The sequence below is a fragment of the Rhincodon typus genome, chromosome 2 (genome assembly GCF_021869965.1).
Source record: "Rhincodon typus isolate 14 chromosome 2, sRhiTyp1.1, whole genome shotgun sequence".
Lineage (NCBI taxonomy): Eukaryota > Metazoa > Chordata > Chondrichthyes > Orectolobiformes > Rhincodontidae > Rhincodon > Rhincodon typus.
In genome coordinates this window covers 22904685-22929558 of record NC_063333.1, presented here as the reverse complement: position 1 = coordinate 22929558, position 24874 = coordinate 22904685, and the positions used below count along the sequence as shown (strand labels likewise).

Sequence of the window (24874 nt, the reverse complement as noted above, 5' to 3'; positions counted from 1 at the left end):
CATTTCTGATGAAGGGTCTAGGCCCGAAACGTCAGCCTTCCTGCTCCTATGATGCTGCTTGGCCTGCTGTGTTCATCCAACTCTACACCTTGTTATCTCATAAAATTTATGACACAGGTCCACACCTCCCAGAGACCTGACCTCCTAAACTCATGTCACGAAAGACAAACAGCTAACAGAAAGGAAATCATATCCCATCAAATATTATCTGGATTTGCAATAAAAGATTAAATTTGAACTTATTTTACTAACCAAGGTCCCAAAAACGTCCAAATATCACTCTGCACTTCTTCTAATCTCAGTTGTGCTATTGCTAAGACATAGGAGGGAGGTGAGAAAGGAAATTAGAGTAGCAAACCGAGACTATGATAAAAGACTAGCAGCTAACATAAAGTAACTCCCAAAGTCTTCCAGTGGCACACAAACAGTAAAAAGATATGGTTAAAGAGAGTAAGGCTGATTAAGGACGAAAAAAAAGGGGATTTACACCTAGAGACATGGACATGGCTGAAGTAGTGAATTAATAATTTGTAAGATGGTGTCTAAGTGGTAGTCACAGAAGAGGAAACTCAGCCATTAGAAGGGTTTAAAATTGATAATGAGGAAGTATTTGATAGTCTCCGGTACTTAAAGTTGATAAGGCACTGGGACTAAATGAAATGCATCCAAGGTCATTGAAAGCAGTGAGAATGGTAACTGAACTGGGATGGCAATAATCCTGAGATTTAGGGTTGATGCTAGAGGACTGGAGAACTGCACTGTTACACCCTTAATTAACAAAAGTTTGAGAGGGTATCAGCCTGGCAAATTCAGACCAATCAATCAGTTTAACTTCAACAATAGGCAAACCTCTGGAAACGATAATTCAGGATAGCATTTGTAAGTCACATGCAAAAGTATGGGTTAATAAGGGAGAGCCAGTGTGGACTTAAGAGAAAACTGGGTTTAAGGAAAGTTGATAGTATTTTTTTTAAAGGAAATAATTTTTAAAAGAATCAGAGAGAGTTGAGAGGGTAATACGGTTGATGTAGTGGGCATGAGACTTCCAAAAGGAATTTGATAAATGTCGCTTGTGAAAAGCATACAAGATTGATGTGAGATGATTTTGCCCTGTCAGGAGGATAGGGTAAGGCTAGAAAAGGATATTGTTAAGTTGGATGAGTAGGAAGATAAGTGGCAGATGAATGTGCAGACGTGTAATGTGACACATTTTGGCTGAGAGAAAATGGAGTTACACTAAAATAAATGGCTCTACCTTAAAGGATGTGAATTTGTTCAAAAAATGTTCAAAAAACAGAAGATGAAAATGATGCCAGGGATGAGAAACTTCAGTTATGAATAAACATTGGAGAAATTAGAGCTGTTTTTGTTAAAAAGTAAAAGGAGTTTTAATAGGCAGTTGGACAGAGTAGTTATGGAGGAACTGTTCTCTCTCTTTGCAAAAGAAGGAAAGTGATGAGGAAAAAAAACTTGTTCACAAGCAAGTAGTTATGGTCTGGAATGCACTTCCTGGAAGTGTGGTGGGGGCAGATTCAACTGAGGCCGTTCAAGAATGCATTAGTTGAATATGTCAATCGAAACACAAGAGAAGGGCACTCATTAAATGTTTATTCAGATAGCCAGTAATCCATCATACTTGTGACTTGTGTTTGGTAGATAGTGGACAGACATTGAGGAAAGAGGAGGAGAGTTACTTGCTGCAGAATTCCTAATCTCTGACCTGAATTCCTAGTCACTTGTAGCCACATTGTTTATATGGCTAGTCCAGCTCCAGTGCTGGTCAATGACAACCCCTGGGTGTGATAGTTAAGATTGTTAATGCTGCAGTACTGAAATGTTCAATAATCTGATGATTCATAGTGCTTTGTATGTGTTTTAGCATAAAAAAAGTTTTACAACTTAATGCTGCACAACATAATAAACACAATTCTGCATACTGTACCTGTGAGAGCTACCTGTTCTGATGGATGGAATTTGATTGAATTCACTAAGGGAAGGAAAAGGAAATAAAATACAATTATTCTTCAAAAGCTCCTAATATGCAGGAGCTAACACTTTAGGTAATGGGATCACTTTGCTGGCAAACTTTCCCCCACTTCCATCCCTTATTGGTCTCCCCATTGATGGATCATGTGTAACTAAAGACAATGAGGCAACCCGTTTTTCAGTTTACCACTATTTTTCAAACCCAATCAACTTAGGAAGGATTCTGCTTTTGATCTTATTTTCTGAGTGGGCAAGCGTTTCCGAGCAGCTAACATCAGGAGCTCAATGCAAGGAGCCGTGGGCATTAAAGTCAAATCCAATATGCCAGAGCACAGTATGCTGGCTTTGCCGTTCAAATCTTGGTTTTATAGACCATGCATCCAATTTTTAACATTGACATTTTAGAACTTAACTGCATGAAAATTCTTTCAATCTAAACTAGTTTAGCATTGGTGAAATGCCACCATGTCCGTCACAAATCATTTACAAAGATATTGGTCGTGAAATTGCTCTGAGCTGTAGCATAAACTGGGCAATGATGAATCATCAGCCTGCCTTATACGGAGTTTGACTTTTTTTTCTTCTGTTGAACAAAATGGGCTGCCAATTCACAATGATTTATTTTGTACTCTTTTTAAATTAATCCCAATTCTCTTAGCTTTTAAATGCAAAAGTATTTAGGGTCAATGTCTGTACTTATTTTTAGCCTCACATATAACCGGTTAGATCCCAACACATTTAAATACAAAATAAAACTACTACAAATTATTTTACTAAACCTCACACAAATATGATCTCACCTGACCCTGCATGACCAGTGTATTTCAAGAGACACTTTCCTGTCTCAATGCTCCACAACATAGCACTGTGATCTGTAAAGAAAAGTAGCAATATTAGGTGGGGGTTCTTTTGGAAAGATAAGCACTGTTTCTTTCTGGACAAGAAGCGAGTACAATGGGCAGGTGTTAAACCATCGGCGGTTGCAGGAGAAGGTGCCATTCCCCAGCAAAGTTGTCAACAGGGCTTTCAACCAGGTCCGACCCATCTCCCGCACTTCCGCCCTCATCTCCTCTCCTCCCTCCCACAATGATAGGTTCCCCTTGTCCTTACCTACCATCCCACCAGCATCCACATCCAGATCATCAGCCAACATTTCTGCGATCTCCAGTGAGATGCGACCACAAGACACATACTCCGCTTCCCTCCCTTGCCGCCTTCCATAGGGCTGTTCCCTCTGGGACAGCCCGCTCCACTCTTCCTTTACTCCCAACACCCCCTAACAGCCCCACAGCACCTTCCCCTGTGACCGCCAAAGATGTACCACTTGCCTGTTTACCTTGTCCCTCCTCAGTATCCAAGGGCCCAAACCTACCTTCCAGGTGAAGCAGCGCTTTACCTGCACTTCACACAATTTAGTCTACTTGCATTTGCTGCTCACAATGTGGTCTCCTCTACATTGGGGGCATGAAGCATAGACTGGCTTACCACTTCACAGAACATCTACATTCTGCCCGCAAAAATGACCCTGAAGTTCCAGTTGCTTGCTACTTCAACACACCAATCTGTTCCCTGGCCAACATCGCTGTCTCAGGCTTGCTGCAGTGTCCCAGTGAAGCTCAGCACAAAGTGGAATAACAACACCTCATTTTCTGCTTTGGGACCCTGTAGCCCTCCGGACTCAATATTAAGTTCAAAAATTTTAGGACCTGAACGGTCCCATGTCATAGCGTCCTACTCCACACACCAGGCCTTGTTATCACATAGCCTGCCATTACACACTACTTATTGTTAACCACTAACAGTCTCCATTAATAGCTATTCACTCTCCTAGCCAGATCGTTATCTACTCCTTTGTCTGTCCAACTCTTCTGTCTCTTTGGGCTCTATCCCCACCTATCCCTTACTCTTTACCGCCCACCACCCTATCTTCTGCAGTAAACCAAAATTTTCGTAGCTACCATCAGTTCTGAGGAAGGGTCACTGGTCCCAAAACATTAACTCTGATTTCTCTGCAAAGATGCTGCCAGACCTGCTGAGCTTTTCCAGCAACTTGTGTTATTGTTTATTATTTAGCATTAACTTTGCTTCATTTCACAAATGATCCAGTTGACCTATTTCAGACAAGATCGCTCTCTATCTTTCCAATAGCTCCTCAAGGTTCATTTTAAGGACCGTCCATTGGGCCATTTGACTTTCCTTCGCCGAGTGATAAATGGCTAACAATTTTTAAGTTTAGTTAAAAGATTCAGCAATCTTTCCAATCCAATCTGTCCTTAGTTAAAATTCTCAATTCATATTAGTCACTTTGATGTTCTAACTGGTAGGATCACATTCTTCTAAAACACAACTGTATACAGTAGGCTAATTGCAATCCAAGTAGAATTTTATACAATTCCAGCATAATCACCAATATTATCATGTTCCATGTCATGTCTAATAAAGGAAGTATTTCCTATGCTCTCTGAACAACCTCATTTATCTGTCCTGACACCTGCATCAATGTGCAGACGTGCAATCTCTAGCTCATCCATTCCTCTGTATTTGTGTGTCCTACCATTAATTGTGTTTCCTTTCCTTGTTAGCTCTCACACCTCTCCAAATTTAATTCCATTTGTCCCCTTACTTTCCACCAGACTATTTCATTGATATCTTCCTGCAGTCTACAGTTTTCTACTCATTAAATCAACCACAAAACCAATTCTTATATTATCTGCAAACTTCTTAACCATACATTCCAGTCACAAAAGAACTTCAGTAAACCATCACCCTTGCTTGTTTCCACTCAGTCAATTTTGGATCCAAAGCGACATTGATCTTTTGATTCCCATGGCCCCTGAGCTTTCTGCAGTCTGCTTTTAGGAAATTGTCAGAGGTTTTGTGAAAATCCATGTAGGCTATCAAATGCAGTGATCCTCCTTTTTAATGCCTGAAAACAATCAAGTTAATCAGCCATGACCTTTCCTCAACAATCCAGGCTGATTGACCTTGATTGGTGCACATATTTCTGGATATGACCTTTACTGTCCTTCAGATTTTTTTCTAATAATTCATGCACAACCAAGGTTATTACTAATCTATTAATTGGATTTAATTGCATGCTGCTATTAACTGGAGATTCACTTATGCTCCCATAAAAAGGAGCAGATGGAAACCATTTTTTCCCTGGACAACGAGGGCAGACAGCATCTCTAAAGAAATGCTTATATAAGAGGATCAGCACTTTGACATTTTGGAGAAGTTGGTGTGATCTGACAATCACTTAAGTGATGCATTTAGGAGTTCCTTGCTCCTCATAGAAGCACTCATGGCGATAACGTCCAAAAGGTTCTCAATGGCAATGCAGGCAAAAGAGGATTATGTGTCATACCGACAGCAAAGGTGGAAGATATCTGCTGCACAAGGATGGTGCAGATTGATATACTTTGACAGATCATTGAAATCTGACCACAAACCATCAAAATCATGTGGACAATGACGATACCTCAAAATCCCTACGCTAACTCATGCAGAGTCTCTGGCAGGATCCATTACCAAATCCCATGGCAAGGGAAAATTGATGAGAGGGGTAGGTCTGTGATCCTGGAAGCTCCTAGTCCAGAATCTGCACACTTGCAGCAGTCGTATGAATGCCACTGGATATTTGTATAGGGAGAGAGGTGACTTTGGGCAGCAGCATTTGTAATTGAGCAGTCCTCTTCAGGACACCCTCTGTTTACCTCAAATAGGGAGAGGTTGAGAAAAGGGGCCATCACTATAGGCTGGGAGAAAGCAAGAAATGCAGATGCTGGAGTCAGAGTCAATACAGTCTGGATCTGGGGGAACACAGCAGGTCATGCAGCATCAGAGGAGGAGGAAAGTTCATGTTTCGGATTTGCACCCTTTATTACAGGGCTGAGGAAGGGTGTAAATCCAAAATGTCAACTTTCCCGCTCCTCTGATGTTGCCTGACCTGCTGTGTTCCTCCAGCTCCAGAATGTATCATCACTATAGGCTGTCCACTTTCCCCTGGCTGGGGAGCCACCCTCTACAGGATCACCATCTATGTGATCAAACAAAGAAAACTTTAAATATTTCAATTTGAAATACTAAAACACTTATGAGCAATCTCAATCAGGATTAAGTACCCACAAAGAAGTCTTGCAACCGTGAGCTACCAAGACTCTAAATTACATTGCCACTCTCAGAGAAAACATGTCTCCATGGGAAGGGGTAGCTGAAGGAACAAGGAGGGAGCAATTGGTAAGCAAAGGATGCTAGTGACTCTCAAGTCAACAAGATAGGTTTCATCTGTCAAAACAGGATCTCTCTCTGATCGTCTGCTAGAGCTTTCAATGTATAAGTGAAAGACTCATGATACTTCAGCTTCAAGATTAGAACCACAGGTGGCATGGTGGCTAGCACTGCTGCCTCACTACACCAGGGACTCTGGTTTGGTTCCACCTTTGGGAAATTGTCTGTGTGGAGTTTGCACAATCTCCCCGTGTGTGCGTAAATTTCCTCCAAGTGCACCAGTTTCCTCCCAATGTCCAAAGATGTGCAGGTTAGAAGGACTGGTCATGCTAAATTGCCTACAGTGCTCAGGGATGAGCAGGATAGGTGGATTAGCCATGGGAAATGCAGGATTACAGGGACAGGGTAGGGGACGGATCTGGACTCGATGGGCCAAATGGCCTGCTTCTGCACTGTGGGGATTCTATGATAACCAATTTGCTATTGTCATCAGTGCTTATACCCTTGACTGTGATGAAGATGTTAAAGAAAGGTTCTATTCTGAAATGAAGCCTGCATTACCATCCCATCAGAAGAAAAGATCATCTATCTGGGGCCCTCTAATACCAAGATTGGAGTATAACAAAAGCAAATAGAACTGGTCCCCCTCTGCGGCATCCTGCATATAAAGCATGGTCTTGTGATAACAAATACATTCCCCTGCCTGATGGACAAATACAAAACCCCCTGGAGGCATTATAGATCAAAGCACTAGCACCTCCTGGATTATATCATTGTTTCATTCAAAGTATTAAGTGATGTCGGTATCTGTATTTTATTGATGGATCTGACGTCTGCAGGGCAGATAATAGGCTTGTTCAATCTGGGACTAATATCCAACCAGCACCAGGACATTGCAAGGCCCAAAATCCAGGACTCTGAAGATCAAAGTCTTAGCAATAAGAAGAGCCCAACTCAAAAAAAGAAATTACAACTGCACAGCCAATTTGGAAAACCTTCACATATCCAAATCAATTTCACAAAAAGGTGATCAAATAAAGTCAGTTGTACCAAACGTCAGACCTTTCAATTCAAGCACCATTCCTAACCAGAGCCAGTTCAATGAAAACAATGCTGAATATATTCAAAATAAAAAGTAGCACCTTTACTGCTTTTTAATGGCCTTTCAATTGGATAGCTATTTGGACATTAAAAAATGACGAATACAACACTTGCTGCCACTACTGAATAGTGGAAATCTATTATATGTTGCACTTATCCTAGGGACTTGGAAGGAAAAATAACTCTGCTGCCACTCCTGATGATTGCTGGAGGGTGGGGGGCGTGGTGTCCACGATCACACTTACCTATATAAGCAATCAAAAATTTGTACCAATTTTCTGATAGTTTATGGAATTTGTTAAACAGCAGCTGAGCTATGAAACATTAGTGAATTAGACATTAGTTAACCTTGACAGTTGGTTTGGTTCACCAGAGGACAAAAAGTCTGTTGGGACTGAATATATCAGTCTCGTTAAAGTTGTGAAAGCAGCATCTTGTTCTCTAGCTAAACTGTTATGGAACTTGTTCCTGGGTTTTCCTCCTATTCTTCTGGTTCATCTTCCATCTATCTGAGAACTGCCCAATGAGGACCACACAATGAATACTGACTGGTGAGAACTGCTGTCTACAAGGACTGCTTGATGAGGCCTTCCTTTTGCCCCTGAGCACTTGGGCTCCAGATAAACTTACGCTGTGTCAATCAACTGTCAGAAACTTGTTGGCCAATGACAATGAGGCAACCACTCATGATGTTGGATGACTATTGTACCCATGTCCACCTCCATTTGAAAGTTAGTTTTCATTCCTTCTAAGAACAAAACCTCCTTATTTTTTTTTTAAAACACTGCCCTCATTAGTCTACACTTAATTATCAACAAAGTAATGGAAGGCATCATTGACAGCATTATAGGTGGCACTTACTTAACAATAATCTGTTCACTAACTCTCAGTTTGAGTCCCACCAGGCCCACTCAGCTCCTGAACTCATTACAGACTTTTGGTCCAAATATGGGTGAAAGAGATGAACTTGAGTGGTCAGGTGAAGATAACTGCCCATAGCATCAAGTCAAGGTGGATTTGATCAACTTGGATTCAAAGAACTCCAGCAAAACTGGAGTCAATTTGCACTCTCTGCTGTTTAGAATCATACCTAGTATGAAAAAAAATGAAGATAATTGTTGGAAATCAATCATCTCAGCCCCAAGACATCTCTGCAGGAGTTCCTTAGGTAGTATCCTAGGCACAACCATCTTCAGCTACTTCATCAATGACTTCCCTCCATCATAAGGTCAGATATAGCAATGTGCAATTATCACCGAAATGCTCAGTATCATTTGTGTCTGCTCAGAAATTGAGTAGCTCATATCCAAATGCTAGATCACCTGGACAACATTTGTAATTGAACTGATAAGTAGCAAGTAATATCCACGCTAAAAAAGTGCCAGGCAAGATGCATCTCCATCAAAAGATGATCACGCTATCGATGGCAGTGTCATCTCTGAATCTGCCACTGTTAACATTACTTGGAGATTCCTCCATTGACCAAAAACTGAACTAAACCAGCCATATAACTACTGTGCTTATTTGATTAGGTTAGAGGCTGGGGATTCCACACAAGGTACCTTACCTCCTGATTCCTCAAAGCCTGTCTACCATCTACAAAGTACAGATACATAATGGCAGCACTGTGTGTCATATACAAGATGCACTGCAACAACTCACCAGACTGCTTTTTGGCAAACCTCCGAACTCTACTGTCTAGAAGGCTAAAAGCAGATACATGGGAACACAATGATGTGCAGGTTCCCCTCTAAGCCACGTACTATCCAGAATTGGAATCATATGACCATTTATCATTGACAGTGAGTCAAAATCCTCGAAGTCCTTCTCCAACAGAACTGTTGGTTTATCTACATCACATAGACTTCTTCAGCTCAAGTTGGAAACTCACTACCACTTTCTCAGGGGAAACTGGGGGCTGTCAATAAACAATGGCCTAGCCAGCAATGCTCACATCCCATAAATGAAAAATAAAATTCAAAGGATGGATTTAGACCTACCAGAAATACCTTGAGCATGGGTTTTGTTGCCGGGCAAGTCAAAGAGATAATTCAAGAACAATGCCAGGAACATTTTCTTATATGAACTTGATCATTTGATTCAGTAAAGCGAGAGAGTCTTTGCATTGTGCTCCAAAGATCTGGATGACCAAGAAACTTCACAATCCTGCAACTTCATAGAATCCCTACAGTGTGAAAGCAGACCACTCGGCCAATCGAGTCCACTCTGACCCTCCAAAGAGCATTCCGCGGAGACCCAGCCTTTTACCTTATCCCTGTAATCCTGGATTTCCCATGGCCAATCCATCTAACCTGCACACTTTTGGATTGTGGGAGGAAACCGCAGCCCCGGAAGGAAATCCACGCAGACACGGGAATAATATGCAAACGCCACAAAGGCAGCTGCCTGAAGGTGGAATCGAACCTGGGTCCCTGGCACTGTGATGCAGCAACGCTAGCCACTGATTCACCGTGCTGCCTGATTTCTTCATTATGATATGGCAACAAATATCTTGAGTGGGAGATCTGAAATGTACAGCTTCAAAATCTGAACCAGAGTCTAGTAAGTTTAAGAGGTAGTCACATACTATTTATAATCAATTTGACAGTGCCTATCCACCTCATCAAGGGGGTTGGTTAGCTCAGTTGGCTGGTTTGCAATGCAGTGTGATGGCAACAATAAATGTTTAATTTCCACACCAGCTGAGGTTCCCATAAAGGATCATCCTCTCAACCTCTCCCCTCACCTGAGGCACGGTGACACCCAAGTTAAACAACCACCAGTTGTTTCTTTCTAATGAGAGAACAGTCAATGGTCTGGTAGGACTACAGCGACTCTACTTACTTTATTATCAACCTCAGTAAAGATCAATTGCCCTCTGGTGCCCAGTATTAAATACTGTTGAGATAGCCAACTCTAACCTCAATCACCTCAATGGCCGAACTATACTGACCCCCAGAAATATATGATTGACAATGGACGAAGGACCAAAGTGCCATTGTCAATTCTGCAACAGCATTTCATGCCACTCTTGATCTATTCAATTCTACATACAAGAAACTTAGCCTGGTCTTGAACATTTCCAAAACAAAAATTGAATATCAATCCAAATCTAATCAGTTAAATATTCAAAAGACCACTATTGACAAGGAAGTCCAACATTGTAGAATGCTGAGCTAGTGCAGCTGTTCAAACTGCCAATGAGTGGTGGACAGCAAAGACCTCTAATAGTCAAGAAAAGTGCTAGTATATAGGACTGTTGTCATCATCCTCCTCTTGTACTGTAGTGAGACCTGGGCTGATCTTGGTGACATATAAAAGCTCAAGAGAAATTCCATCAGCAATTCTGGTGTTGCACCCTCTAGATTCAATGGGAGGACCACTGAACAAAGGCTAGTGTCCTTCTTGAAGCCAGCTCCACAATCATAAGGTAAACTTGATAGACTGGACAGTGCGCTTGAACGGTTAAAAATATCAGCCCCAACAGGCTCAGTTTCTTAACATTCAAAAGGACAGTTTTCCAGGGGAGGGCAAAGAAAATGCTTCAATGACACACTGAAGCTTTCAAGTGCAACTGCATTGAAATGAATGACTAGAAGACGTTTACTACCAATCGTTCAAAATACGTGTGTCTATCAAGCTGCATCACTCTTTTGCGTCAAAATTGTCTTGGCAACAAGGCTGAGCAGCAGCAGAGAAGAAAATGAAATAATTGTTGCACTCCATATCCCACCACTTGTGGGGCATCCTGCTCCACACGGCAGAATACCTATAGTTCAAGAGTCAGGCTGTTTGGATACACAATGACCTGGGGCAGAAACTCGCAAGCTTGAGTAGAGATCAGTCACAAATTAAAAGAATGTCAACGATAGCAGGTTTCTAATGCTATACATGTAAAAAATAATAAAAATATAAAAGTGTGCTAAAATTGGCTCCCAGTTCTAATCTTCACTAACTGACTTTCTGGAATAGAATACATCCTCTCCTCTTTTTGTTTTAACAACAGTACAGTCATCTAACATCACACCAGTAGCCAGAGAGGATTGGACAATGATGGCCAGAACCTCTGGTTCTCTAAGCAGCCCGAAATACATAAACAACATTGAATCCATTCATGCTTTGCTCTTATCTTCCTTCACATTAGCTCTCTCTCTTTTATGAAGGCAAACCCAAGTAAGAGTTAACAAATTAAGCACCGTGTCTACAATACCACCTCAGAGCACAAGATACTTCGTGGTCTAATCTTAACCTATTTATAAACAGCTTTTACTTTTGCACCTACACAGAGGTATATGATTCAAAGCTAAAAAAAACTCAAGTGCAAATACAAGTCCAAGAGATTCAGTTTTTAAATTAAGAACTGAATAATTTACCTGACTGAAGTTTCCATTTTTCTAAGTATAAAGCCTGGGAAACATCTGAGGGAACAGTTCATTGGGCAGTACTAAATGCATTACAAAACATCTATTCATGGCTTTGTAAAATACATCTTCAAGAATAAGATTTTTCTTAATTTTAATAAATTTTGTAGCCATCTTATGGGATGACAATATGAACACCCATGTTTGAACGTGATCTAAAGAATAGAGATGGTTTCATGATTGAGGGACTTGTAAGTAAATCAGAAGGTTAGTCTTCACAAATGAATTAAGATCTGCATTCCACACCATGGTTCAAACACCACATTTAATAAAATAACTTAGAAAAATGTGAAATATATGGAAATGGTAAATTACTATCATGTTGCAACAAAATTAATAAAAAAAGTTATGCCGTAGAAGAAATAGTCATGACAAAAGAACATCAGAAAGCAGAGACTGAAATGCTGTAACAAAATTTTACCAGCTGATGCTGTGCCCAGCACCACAGGCTGCAAGCGTGTAACACTGACATCCCAAATCCCATCTCGGTGTCCTATGTATTCTTTCACCAGCTGACAGACTGCTCTAGAAGTTGTGGTCTTGAAACTTGACACAATCTTATGAATAAAAGCACAAAGTCAGGCATAAATCTACACAGCACAAATATATGCATTTTTGTTAAGTATAGAAATAACCAGAAAACTGAACATCATCTCACATTAGAATTGAGCATTACTCATAAGCGCCAAATGATATCTTAGTCAACCTCCATTGTTTCTTGCAGCTACTTTCCGTACTGCTCAATAAATGGTTTCATACAGATTTATCCTGTCATACATTCTGTTCTGCAAAATACTCTGTCAGATTCTGGAATGTGACAAAGCATTACTTTAGGGCAACAAAATTTTCTATCAACTTCTGACATGTTCAACACACACATTCACTCTGCAACTGCACTTGAAATTAAATCAACATGAAAGCCACACCGATAAAATGGTTATCAGGTAGAAATGCCACAAGATGTATGTGGTCTTTCAGAATAAGTTGGGTGCAGGATTAAGAGTAAATTTTCATCACGTATATGTGCACACACCCTTGCACTGCAGCTTTTCAAGTTCTAGATTCTATGCTTCACAAATAAGCAAATTCACCTAAAGAATTACAAAAATCAGCATCATAATTTTGTGGTCAGAAATCATTGTGCAGCTGGTCACTAAATTGAATATAAATTATAGATAAGATGGCAAAAATTGTTAATACTTCATATTCTATTGTAGAATCTGAATGACTAACCTGCTTTTTAAAACAACTAATGTCCTGATTTCCTCCAATACTTTATTTGGCTCATATACTTGAATTATGCGCCTATCTTACACTATGCTTGACTTTATTAACCATTCAGGTCAAGTTTGTTCGAAGTTAACACTACGTACGAAGAAATATTTACTCTACTTTTCATTTTTGCTTCTGTTTATACTAGTTTTATTTAAACAAATTATTTTATTTTCAATAATTCTACTTTATGCTTGCAATGTTTGCAAACATTTTTCAGCATTTTAAAATGAGATCTTAAAAACATTCTGATGGGAAATTGTTGGAACTGGAGAAGTAGCTCATTTTGATAACAGCATACAAAATTTCATAGCATCACAACTAAAATACCATTCATAGCATCTCACTATTCCATTAACTACGTGGTTATACAGTTATAGATAGGTTCTTCAACAGAAATGTCATTATTGCATTCAGTGAAAATTCTGAACAATATGACTTCAACAATCTTAGGCAAAACTGCAAGCAATTTCACATAATCAGAATTCAACAAGATATTCCACAAAATGTAGCATTTTGAAGTTTAGTGTTAGTAAAGGATTGGTAAGTAAAGCTAGAGAACAGAACTTCACCTGTTCCATTGTTACTAAGGATGAAGTAAGTTAATCATTCCAACTCTTTGCAATATACATTAGTAAATTAGCTAAAACCACAAACTACAAGCCGTACTCAAATATTGTTTAATGTAGTATGTCATTTTTGGGTAGCATATTACATCAAGCCTGATTTTTACTGGTATTCATGTACAAACCATTAAGTTAAACCTTTGATAATAATAACAACTTTGGAAGATTCAATTAAAATGGACTGGAAAAATACATTATATCAGAAATCCCTCAAAAATGAATTATCGACTTTATACACATACTAATCAAGGAACATTTATTATTTTAAGTTGATGCAACTTCAGAAGATCCCAGAACTTTTAAATTGGAGTCACTGTTTTCATGAAACAAAATTTAGCAGCTAATTTAAAAATAAAGTCTCACGAACTGCATTGAGGCTCTGCTTTGACACAGAACGCAGTGTAATGCAGACCCATCGTGGACTCCAAAACCTTCACTGAAATCTGATTTATCAAGTATGGTATTAAACCTTATAAGTCAAGAGAACTTCCATTTTTGTAACTGAGTTCTGTTGAGGCAGCAGTAAAGGCATTTCAGTTGCTCTCAGAACTCCTGTGTTAGCCAAGAGATTAACCTACTGGCACCACGACTGACAGTCCAGTAATGCCTGAAGATAATGTATAAGCACTGAGTGCCATCCACCGGCAAAAGATATAATCATGAGGCAATGGAAGCAAAAATGTGAACACATCTTTTATACCTAATGAAATGTGTTTCCAACCAAAAGCATCAAATGGAGTCCCATTGTAACACAGCCTCATCTAAAAATGGTCTGAAGACAGTGTCTGTGGACCGAATTATAGCTGGGTCCCAAAGTAATATTTTTATATTTTTTAAATAATGCTAGCAAAAAAAAAAAATTGGCAAGGTCTCTGGGAGAACTCCACTGCTCTCCTTCAAATGAGAAAGCAGATAGAACTTTGAAATAACATCTCATTTGAATGACAAAACCTCTGACAATGCTGCACCAAATACTACCGCTGGCATTTAAAACAGATCCCATCAACATTAAATAAAGATGAAGGGTAACATGGTTTGCATTTAAATTGCATACTTTTTTTGGGAGGCAGGAAGGATAAGTGTCTAGTAATTCCTAAACTAAACCTTAATCCAAATTTATGATTTCAAATCTCAGCACTTCAAGTCATAAAATTAAGTTCAATAAACCTGGTAATTTGTTGTAACCACAAAGTGACAATGAAAACTGCTACACAGTCAAAAATATTGCACTGGTCCATGAACATCCTATTATCTCCTACCTTATGTGATCTATAAACAATTCCAGGCTCTTACTGTAGGTTGATTCTTTATGGTCTAAAAACTCAGGATCAATGTCTTCAGTGATTTACAATGCATCTTCAATTTTCAATAAATTACTTTTAAAAAGTGAATAGCTTTGTACATGATGATCTCTGTCAGGGAATGGAACACTTATAAAACTTTGATTCTGTGTCACAGAATAGAATTATAGAACTGTTACAGCACAGAAAGACGCCAATCAGTCCTTCAAGCAGATTCAGGCATTCTGCAAGGGCAATTTCGCTACTCTCCTAGGAGAAAGGGGAGCATGCGGTAATGTCATTGGACTAGTGATCCTGAGGCCCAAGATATGCTTTGGGAACAAATCCCATCATGGTAGCTGGTGAAATTTAAACTCAATAAACCCGGAATAGAAAAGCTAGTCTTTGTAATGGTGATGACAATAGCTATCATTGATAATCATGAAATCCCATTTGTTTCTTTAATATCTTTTATGGCAGGAAATCTCCCATTCTTATCTGTTCTGGTCTGGTCTACTTGTGACCCCAGACCCACAGCATTCTAGCTAACTCCTAACTACCCTTTTAAACAACACTGTAAACTGTTGAGTTCAAAGGCAATGATAACTGGACTTCAGGGGTTTAAGTTATGAGGAGACATTATACAAATTAGGTTTGTTTTCTATAGAACTTAGAAGGTTAAGGGGTGATCTGATCAAAGTCTTCAGGATAATAACAGGAAAAGACAGGGTAGATAAAGGTAAGCTATTCGGATCCTCGAACTGGAGTGCATAGTCTAAGAATTAGAGCCAAACCGTTCAGGAGGGATGTTGGGAAGCACTTCAAGACCCAAAGGGTGGTAGATGTTTGGAACAAACAGCAGTGAATGCTAGATCAGTTGCTAACTTTAAATATGATAGATACATTTTTGTTCAGCAAAGGGATTAATTGAAATGGACCAAAGTCAAGCATATGGAGTTAGGCCACAGATGAAACATTGAATGGTGGAACAGACTCGAGGGGCTCCTGTTCCTATGTCCCTAATGGAGGAAAATAAATGCCAGCCTTGCCAGCCATACCCACATTCCATAAAGTCTCACTTCCCCAATCTTACCCTATAACATCTCATGATTTTGAAGACTCCTTCCAAATTTTGTCTCACCTTTCTCAACTCCGAAGACAATCCCAGATTCTACAATCTAGCCGTGGAACCAAAGTCCTTCTATCCTGGATCTATTTTCATTAACCTGTTCTGCACTGCCTCCGAAGTTTTCACAATCATTCTAAAGGATGGTGTCCGGAATTAGACACAATCCTTCAATTGAAACCAATCACATGATTTATAAAGGTCCATCTGAAGTTTCTTGCTTTTGCTCATTCCTACTTATAAATCCCAGGATTCAACATGCCTTTTTAAACATTTCCTCAACCTGCCTTGCTACCTTCAACAATTTGTGCATCTATTTCAATGCAAGAGGCCTGACAGATAAGGCTAATGAACACAAGGCGTGGATGGGAACATAGGACAGGGACATCTCAGCCAATACAGAAACACGTCCAAGGGAGGCACAGGAGTGGCAGCTCAATGTTCCATGGTGCAAATGCAATAGGGAGGATAGAGGGGAGGGAGAGTGGCACTTTTTGATTTGGGAGAACATCACAGCATTTACTTAGAGGATATTCCTGGGGGATTGTCCAGTGAAGCTATATGGGTGGAACTGAGAAACAAGAAGGTGATCACTTTAATGGATTGCACTACAGGTGCCCACAATGGTCAGCAGGAAACTAAAGGGCAAATGTGTACCGAGATGCCAGATAGTTTGAAGAATAGCAGGGTTGTAATAGTGGGGGGATTTTCACTTTCCAAACGTAGACTGAGACTATCATAATATTAAGGGCTTGGATGGGGAGGAATTTGTTAAGTATGTTTAGGAAAACTTTCTCAATCAATATGTAGATGGCCTACTAGAGAAGGGGCAAACTCAAACTTCTCTTAGGAAATAAGTCACGGCAAGTGACTGAAGTGCAAGTAGGGGAGCACTTTGAGACCAGTGACCGTGCTTGTATCAGTTTTAAAATAGTTATGGAAAAGGACAAGTCTGTTCCACTAAGTTAAAGTTCTAAATTGGGGCAAGGCCAATTTTGACGCCATTAGACAGGAACTTTCAAAAGTTGATTGGGGGTTGCTGTTCGCAGGTAAAGGTGGATGAGATCAGAAATGAATATTTCTCCTAAGTATTTACTGTGGAGAAAGACATGCAAGCTACAGAATGAGAGGAAATAAATAGTGATGTCTTCAAAAGAGTCCATATTACAGAAGACAAGGTGCCGGAGGTCTTAAAACGCATAAACGTAAATAAATCCCCAGGACCTGATCGAGTGTCTCCCAAGACATTGTGGGAAGCTATCTAAGAAATTGCAGGGCTCCTAGCAAAGATATTTGTATCATCGACACCATGGGTGAGGTGCTAGAAGATTGGAGGGTTGCTAATGTTGTGTTATTATTTAAAAAAGGCCGCAAGGAAAAGCCAGGGTATTACAGACAGGTGAGCCTAATGTCAGTTGTGGGTAAATTATAGAGTCATAGAGATATTCAGCACAGAAACAGATCCTTCTGTCCAACTCGTCCATGCCGACCAGATATCCTATATAAATCTAGTCACATTTGCCAGGATTTGGCTCATATCCCTCTAAACCCTTCCTATTCATATACCCACACAGATGCCTTTTAAATGTTGTATTTGTACCAGCCTCAACCACTTCCTCTGGCAGCACATTCCATACATGCACCACCCTCTGCGTGAAAGTGTTGCCCCTTAGGTCCCCTCTTTATACAGTTCCCCTCTCACCTTAAACCTATGCTCTCCAGTTTTGGAACCCCTACCCCGGGGAAAAGACCTTGCCTATATACCCTATACGTGCCCCTCACAATTTTCTAAACCTCAATAAGGTTACTGCTCAGCCTCCGATGTACCAGGGAAACTAGTCCCAGCCTATTCAGCCCCTCCCTATAACTCATACCCTCCAACCCTGGAAACATCCTTGTTAATCTTTTCTGAACCCTTTCAAGTTTCACAACATCCTTCCTATAGCAGGGAGACCAGAACTGCATGCAATACTGCAAAACCGGCCTAACCAATGTCCTGTACAGCCGTAACATGACCTCCTAACTCCTATACTCAATGCACTGACTAATAAAGGCGAGCATACGAAATGCTTTCTTCACTATCCTATCTAACTGCGACTCCACTTTCAAGGAACTATGAACCTGCACTCCTCGGTCTCTTTGGTCAGTAACACTCCCCAGGACCTTACCATTAAGTGTATGAGTCTTGCTCCGATTTGCCTTTCCAAAATGTAGCACCTCACATTCATCTAAACTCCACCTGCCACTCCTAGGCCCACCGACCCATTGATCAAGGTCCCGTTGTGCTCAAAGGTAACCTTCTTCGCTGTCCACTACACCTCCAATTTTGGTGTCATCTGCCAATTTAACTGTACATCCTATGTTCATATCCAAATCATTTATATAAATGACGAAAAGCAGAGGACCCAACACCGATCCTTGTGGAACACCACTGGTCACAGGCCTCCATCTGAAAAGCAACCTTCCACAACCACCCTCTGAGCCAGTTCTGAATCCAAATAGCTACTACTCCCTGTGATCTAACATCTATAACATGTGATCTAACCTTGCTAACTAGTCTACAAGGAACATTGTCGAATGCCTTGCTCAAGTCCATATAGATCACATCCACTGCTTTGCCCTCATCATTCCTCTTCATTACTTCTTCAAAAAACTCAATCAAGTTAGTGAGACACGATTTCCCACACACAAAGCCATGTTGGCTATCCCTAATCAGTATTTGTCTTTCCAAATACTTGTAAATCCTGTCTCTCAGGATTCCCTTCAACAACGTGCCCACCACCGATGTCAGGCTCACCAATCTATAGTTCCCTGACTTTTCCTTATCAGCTTTCTTAAATAGTGACACCACGTTAGCCAACCTCCTTCGGGCACTTCACCTGTGGCTATCAATGATACAAATATCTCAGCAAGGGGCCCAGCAACCACTTCTCTTGCTTCTCACAGAGTTCGAGGGTACATCTGATCAGGTCCTGGGGATTTATCCACCTTTATGCGTTTTAAGACGTCCAGCACAACTTCCTCTGTAACATGAGCATTTTTCAAGATGTCACTATTTATTTCCCCACATTCTCTATCTTCCATATCTTTCATCACAGTAAGCACAGATGCAAAATACTCATCCTTTGGATTCTCCTCAAACCTATTTGCCAAAGCTATCTCATGCCCCTTTATTACCCTCCTGATTTCCTTCTTAAGTATACTCCTACTGCCTTTATACTCTTCCAGGGATTCACTCGATCCTTGCTGTCCAAACCCGACATATGCTTTCTCCTTTTTCTTAACCAAAACATCAATTTCTCTAGTCATCCAGCATTTCCTACATCTACCAGCCTTGCCATTCACCCTAACAGGAACATATTGTCTCTGGACTCATTATCTCATTTCTAAATGCTGCCCATATTCCAGCCATCTCTTTACCTGCAAACATCCACCCCCAATCAACTTTTGGAAGTACTTGCCTAATACTGTTAAAATTGGCCTTCCTCCAATTTAGAGCTTTAACTTTTAGATCCAGTCTATCCTTTTCCATCACTACTTTAAAACTAATAGAGTTATGGTCATTAGCCCCAAAGTGCTCCCAAGAGTAGGTCTAGTTTTGCACCTTCTCTAGTAGGTACAAAAACAAAGTTGCTGGAAAAGCTCAGCAGGTCTGGCAGCATCTGCGGAGGAGAAAACAGAGTTAACGTTTCGGGTCCGGCGACCCTTCCTCAGAACCGGACCCGAAACGTTAACTCTGTTTTCCCCTCCACAGATGCTGCCAGACCTGCTGAGCTTTCCCAGCAACTTTGTTTTTGTTCCTGGTTTACAGCATCCACAGTTCTTTTGGTTTTTCTCTAGTAGGTACATTCACAGACTGAATCAGAAAATTTTCTTGTGCACACTTAACAAATTCGTCTCCATCCAAGCCCTTAACATTATGGCAGTCCCAGTTTGTGTTCGAAAAATTAAAATCCCTACCATAACCATCCCATTATTCTCACACATTGCAGACACCTCCTTACAAATTTGTTTCTCAATTTCCCGCTGGGGGATCTATAGTGCAATCCCAATAAGGTGATCATCCCTTTCTTATGTTTAAGTTCCACACATATAACTTCACTGGATGATCTCCCAGGAATAGCCTCCCTAACTACAGGCGTAATCTTCTCTAAAACCAAAAATGCCACTCCCCCGCCCTCTCTTGCCTCCTTTTCTATCCTTCCAATAGCATCTAAATTCCGGACCATTAATCTGCCAGTCTTGTCCTTCGCTGAGCCACAATTCTGTAATAGCTATGATATCCCAGTCCCATGTTCCTAACCATGCCCTAATTCTGTCTTTGTCAATGTCAAACACTCCCAGATGAGGTACAATATCTTTTAGAACAACACTGAATACCTATATGCGACTGTTACCCGAACAACACCTCAAACGAGCATCCATATCAAATTGATACTTCTGTTTCCTTCAGTTATATCTTTACTATCCAGATTCATGTTCCGTGCTGTACAACTCTATGACTCTTTCAACTCCATAAGTATGCTGAGATTCGAACTCAAGTGGAAATTAGACTTCTACAAGTTCCATCCAGGCTACATTAACATTTAAATCCCACAGGTGAAAGGCCAGTTTTTAAAACTCTGTTTACAATCTCTTTCCTCATTTAAATTCACGATACTACAACTACAGTGTTTTAGAACATCAAGAGAACTTATTTTAAATTATTGCCTGTTTCTTCTACACTATTCAAAATATTCAAAATTGTGATTGCAGTTTGCAAAATAAAGATGGTCATAATAAAGTCTATCATAAAATGTAAAAAGAATTAAAATTTAGGTATCCAGACAAGACAGGCCATTTTGAATACTTTTTTAATGGATGCAGAAACAACGCAAAAATACTCTAAAAGCTACAATCTGACAAATATAATAAATCCAACATGATTTATAGCAAACATATATGTATTTTCAAATTACATTATATTTGATTGCAAGCATATTCTGTAGCAGAGAGGACAACGCATAGTGAATTTGAAAATCAATGTACAAAAGGGTCATGAGGATCGTGTGATGAAAATTAATATACTGATAAGATTTTGCAGTACATATTAAACAAGTATTTTTGGAATAAATGTAAAAGGTAAAGCTTCCACAGTCTTATCAGAGCTGGTGTCTCATTAGAGAGAGATAACTGGTGGTGGTTTAATCTGAGGATCACTACATCTCAGGTGAGGGGAGACTTTCAGAAGAAAATTTTCATTCTAACATCAGCTGGTACAGGAATTGAACCCATACTGTTGATGTCAATCTGCATCAAAAACCAGCTAGCCAGCCCACTTTATCAACCAAACCCCATAAGCTAAAATTACTTCACAAGACATCCTCAGATGCATCTGAATATCATAACATTTATAAAATAGAAATAGCAGCATTGCTGGCACGAGATAAAATCCTGGGCAATCATAAGCATGTTAGTGGTGTCAACTTTACAGCAATGGTTACTGTGTAACTTACAGCACTGAAACAGGCCATTCAGTCCAACTAGTCTATCTCAGGAACCATATTTTACAGGAGCATTTGCAGTATTTTCCTCATCCATGTGGCAAGTTCAATGTTTTAACCACGTTGTGTTGCTTAAAATAATGTCTGTTTAGTGTTTTAATTTGTTGGTATTCACATTTTACATGAATTTTAAAACCTTCTTAATCATTTACCAAAACCATTAAAATTACCCAACTTCAAAAACTAAAAGGAAAGAAAATAAAAAGATGTAAGATGTTGAACACCCTGACTATAACAGAAGCACTCAGAGGAAATCATTATCTTTGGGTTGCTCATCACTCAGGCATTTAGGAGCAGGAAGAGGAGGCTCCAACCTATAAAAGTATTGCTGCAGCAGGATTTAAGCTGTTAGACTCAAAAGTCCAGGGAGCAGGAGGTAAAACCAAGAATTGGGACTGGGGCTCAGGGAGCTGTGGGGGCTAGAAAGAGGCCAACCTATTAAAAAAATTCACTCATGGTGCCTGTCTCTAGTTGCCTTCGAGGTGATGGTGGTGAGATGCCTTCTTGAATCACTGCAGTCCACCTGCTATGGGTTTACCCACAATGCAATTCAGGAGGGAACTCCAGGATTTTGACCCAATGACAGTGAAGGAATGGCGATACATTTCCAAGTCAGGATGGTGATTGGCTTGAAGGGGAACTTGCAACTGATAGGGTTTAAAACTGCAGGCTAGTTTGCCCAATATCTGTTATTGGGGAAATATTAAAAATCTATCATTCAAAACTTTATGGAAGACACTTAAAAAAAAAAATCAGAGAGTCAAAATGACTTCGCTAAAGTGAACTGTTTTTGATTTTTTTTTAAAAAGACAAATTTCAGAAAATATTAAGCAATGTAGAAAAGGGCAATCTGTAAGTGTACAGTAACTTCTGGATTTCCAAAAGTCTTTGACAAGGTGCCACTTCAAAGTTTGAGCTCATCATATAGGGATAACATATTAGCATGGACACAGCATTGGTTGGCTAAGAAACTGAACATAGGTGTAACTTGATCATTTTCTGGTTAGCATAATGTAATAAGTGCAGAGCCTCAAGGTCAGTACTGGGGCCTAAACCATTTCCAATCTATAGCAATGACTTGAATGAAGGACTGAATGCACAGTTGCTAAATTTGCTAATGACACGAAGATTAGTAAGAAAATAAGTTGTGAAAAGGGCACGGCAAAACTGCAAAGCCAAATAGATAAATTACTTCAGAAAAAGTATGGCAGATGAAATAAAATGTGGGAAACTTTGAACTGTAAATGGTCATCTCCTTGAAATCAATGCTGTCCTCTGTGAAAGTAGGTAACAATTCAGTATGTGTTTAACTACTGGTGCTATCCATAAACAAAAGCAAGGTGAATGGCACAGAGGTTATGTAAGGTGACCATCCTACCTTTCCTGGCAATAAAATAAAAACGGCCACTTTAAACCTTTTCATTGAATGTACGATACTATAACGGCCATAAATTTTACTTGAACCTTGTCTGCTCTCAAATGACAAAAGTATTGTGCTTATGATCCAGCATGCATCCTTCTCAGATGAATACTGGGGAGTTACAGGCAGTACAGTCACTTCAAAGCTTACTTGAAGTTTATTTGTCCTGCTCCTTCCACCAACATGTAAACTTGCCTTCATGTTGTTCATAAGTGCAACTGACTGATGCTTGAAACACACTATCATAGCTCCCTTAAAACATCTGAGCAAAGCAGTGAAAAGGCCTGTACGGCATCTGAGGAAGTCATATTGAAGCTGGCAACGAGAGGCACCAGATGAAATGAGAGGAGATAAATTTTCCTATGATAAGGAAGAGAGGATATACAAATTAAATGTAAAGCTTGAATAGGGAGAAGGCAAGAGACATTTTAGGATCTAAGTATACAAGAGGAGGACTAAGTTGACAAAGCTGTGACAAAAACTAAAAGGAATCCTAACAAAGCAGCACTCTTAGGCCTATATGAATTACCCAACTTCAAAAACTAAAAGGAAAGAAAATAAAAAGATGTAAGATGTTGAACACCCTGACTATAACAGAAGCACTCAGAGGAAATCATTATCTTTGGGTTGCTCATCACTCAGGCATTTAGGAGCAGGAAGAGGAGGCTCCAACCTATAAAAGTATTGCTGCAGCAGGATTTAAGCTGTTAGACTCAAAAGTCCAGGGAGCAGGAGGTAAAACCAAGAATTGGGACTGGGGCACGGTACATTCTGTCCAATTTGGGTACCCGAGATCAGGAAGGAAATGAAGGCCATGACAAATGGGTAAAGAGATTCACAGTGGTAATATCAAGAATGAGAGACCCTAATTATGAGAAAATTAGGGTAAAAAAACAAGCTGTTTTCCCAAGAAAATTATGGCTGAAAGGCTATTTATAATGAGAATTCCTTTACTATCAGTGTCGATTATATGCCATCATGATTCAGATGTACTAAGTGTGCTGAAGTGCATTCTTCTTTCAAAGACCCTGAAATGCAAATCTTATTTACATTTGTTGTCAAATGCTCCCCATTCACCTTTATCTGAAATGTGCCACAGTGACTTACTAGCTAATAGGACAGAAACAAAGCACAGAAAGTGTTCTCCCTCCAGAATCCAATACAGCTACAAATATCATTGGAGATTCATTGAACAAGCTGTTGATCCCAAAATATGGAACATAGACTAATAAATGTTCATGCTAAATGCTCATCACTAAGTTAACATTTTTTTAAACAGTTACAAAAATACAAAACCAACACTCATATCTGTTCACTCTCTATTGTTAAGCATATATCATACATACATAAGGTTATTCATGTTCCAAAATGTATGACATACATCCAAAAGCACTTTTGTTATATCTTCTACAACATATTTCAAATTCTACTAAGTAGCAAACATTTCATCACCATTACCAATTAGATGCAACATGCATATGGATTCACTGAAAGAGAAATTACCCACGAGTCTCCACCCCATAGCTCCCAACTTCCCATGTTGAAGTTGCGTGTTCCAATTCCTTTGCCTGGGAAAGAGTTTGACCGCTATATCATAAGCGGAAGAAAAAACTGAGATTTGTTGCTTGCTGGGAACACACAAGGGTAAGACTACAGCATTTCCAGATCAATTTGCAGCACATTTATCCAACAAATGTTGTTAGTTTAATGACAGAAAGAATCAAAAGACCTGCATTCACTGAAAGACCTACATTTACTTGCATTCACAAAGATCAAAGTGCTTAACAAACAATTAAGAACTTTTGAAGAGACTCCTCTATTACAATGTAGGAAATATAGCAGCCAATCTGTGCACAAGTTCCTGCAAAC

General features: G+C 39.7%; 1 protein-coding gene across 1 annotated transcript in view; it reads right to left on the bottom strand.

Moving 5' to 3' along the window:
- The window catches only part of wdr37 (WD repeat domain 37), a 121624-nt gene that overhangs the window by 49388 nt on the left and 47362 nt on the right, over nucleotides 1-24874 (bottom strand). The window contains exons 6-8 of the mRNA XM_020530920.2: nucleotides 12160-12295; nucleotides 2787-2858; nucleotides 1943-1987 (exon numbers count right to left, since the gene is read on the bottom strand). Of these exons, the coding sequence (XP_020386509.1) occupies nucleotides 1943-1987; nucleotides 2787-2858; nucleotides 12160-12295 (253 nt within the window). The remainder of the gene's footprint in view (nucleotides 1-1942; nucleotides 1988-2786; nucleotides 2859-12159; nucleotides 12296-24874) is intronic.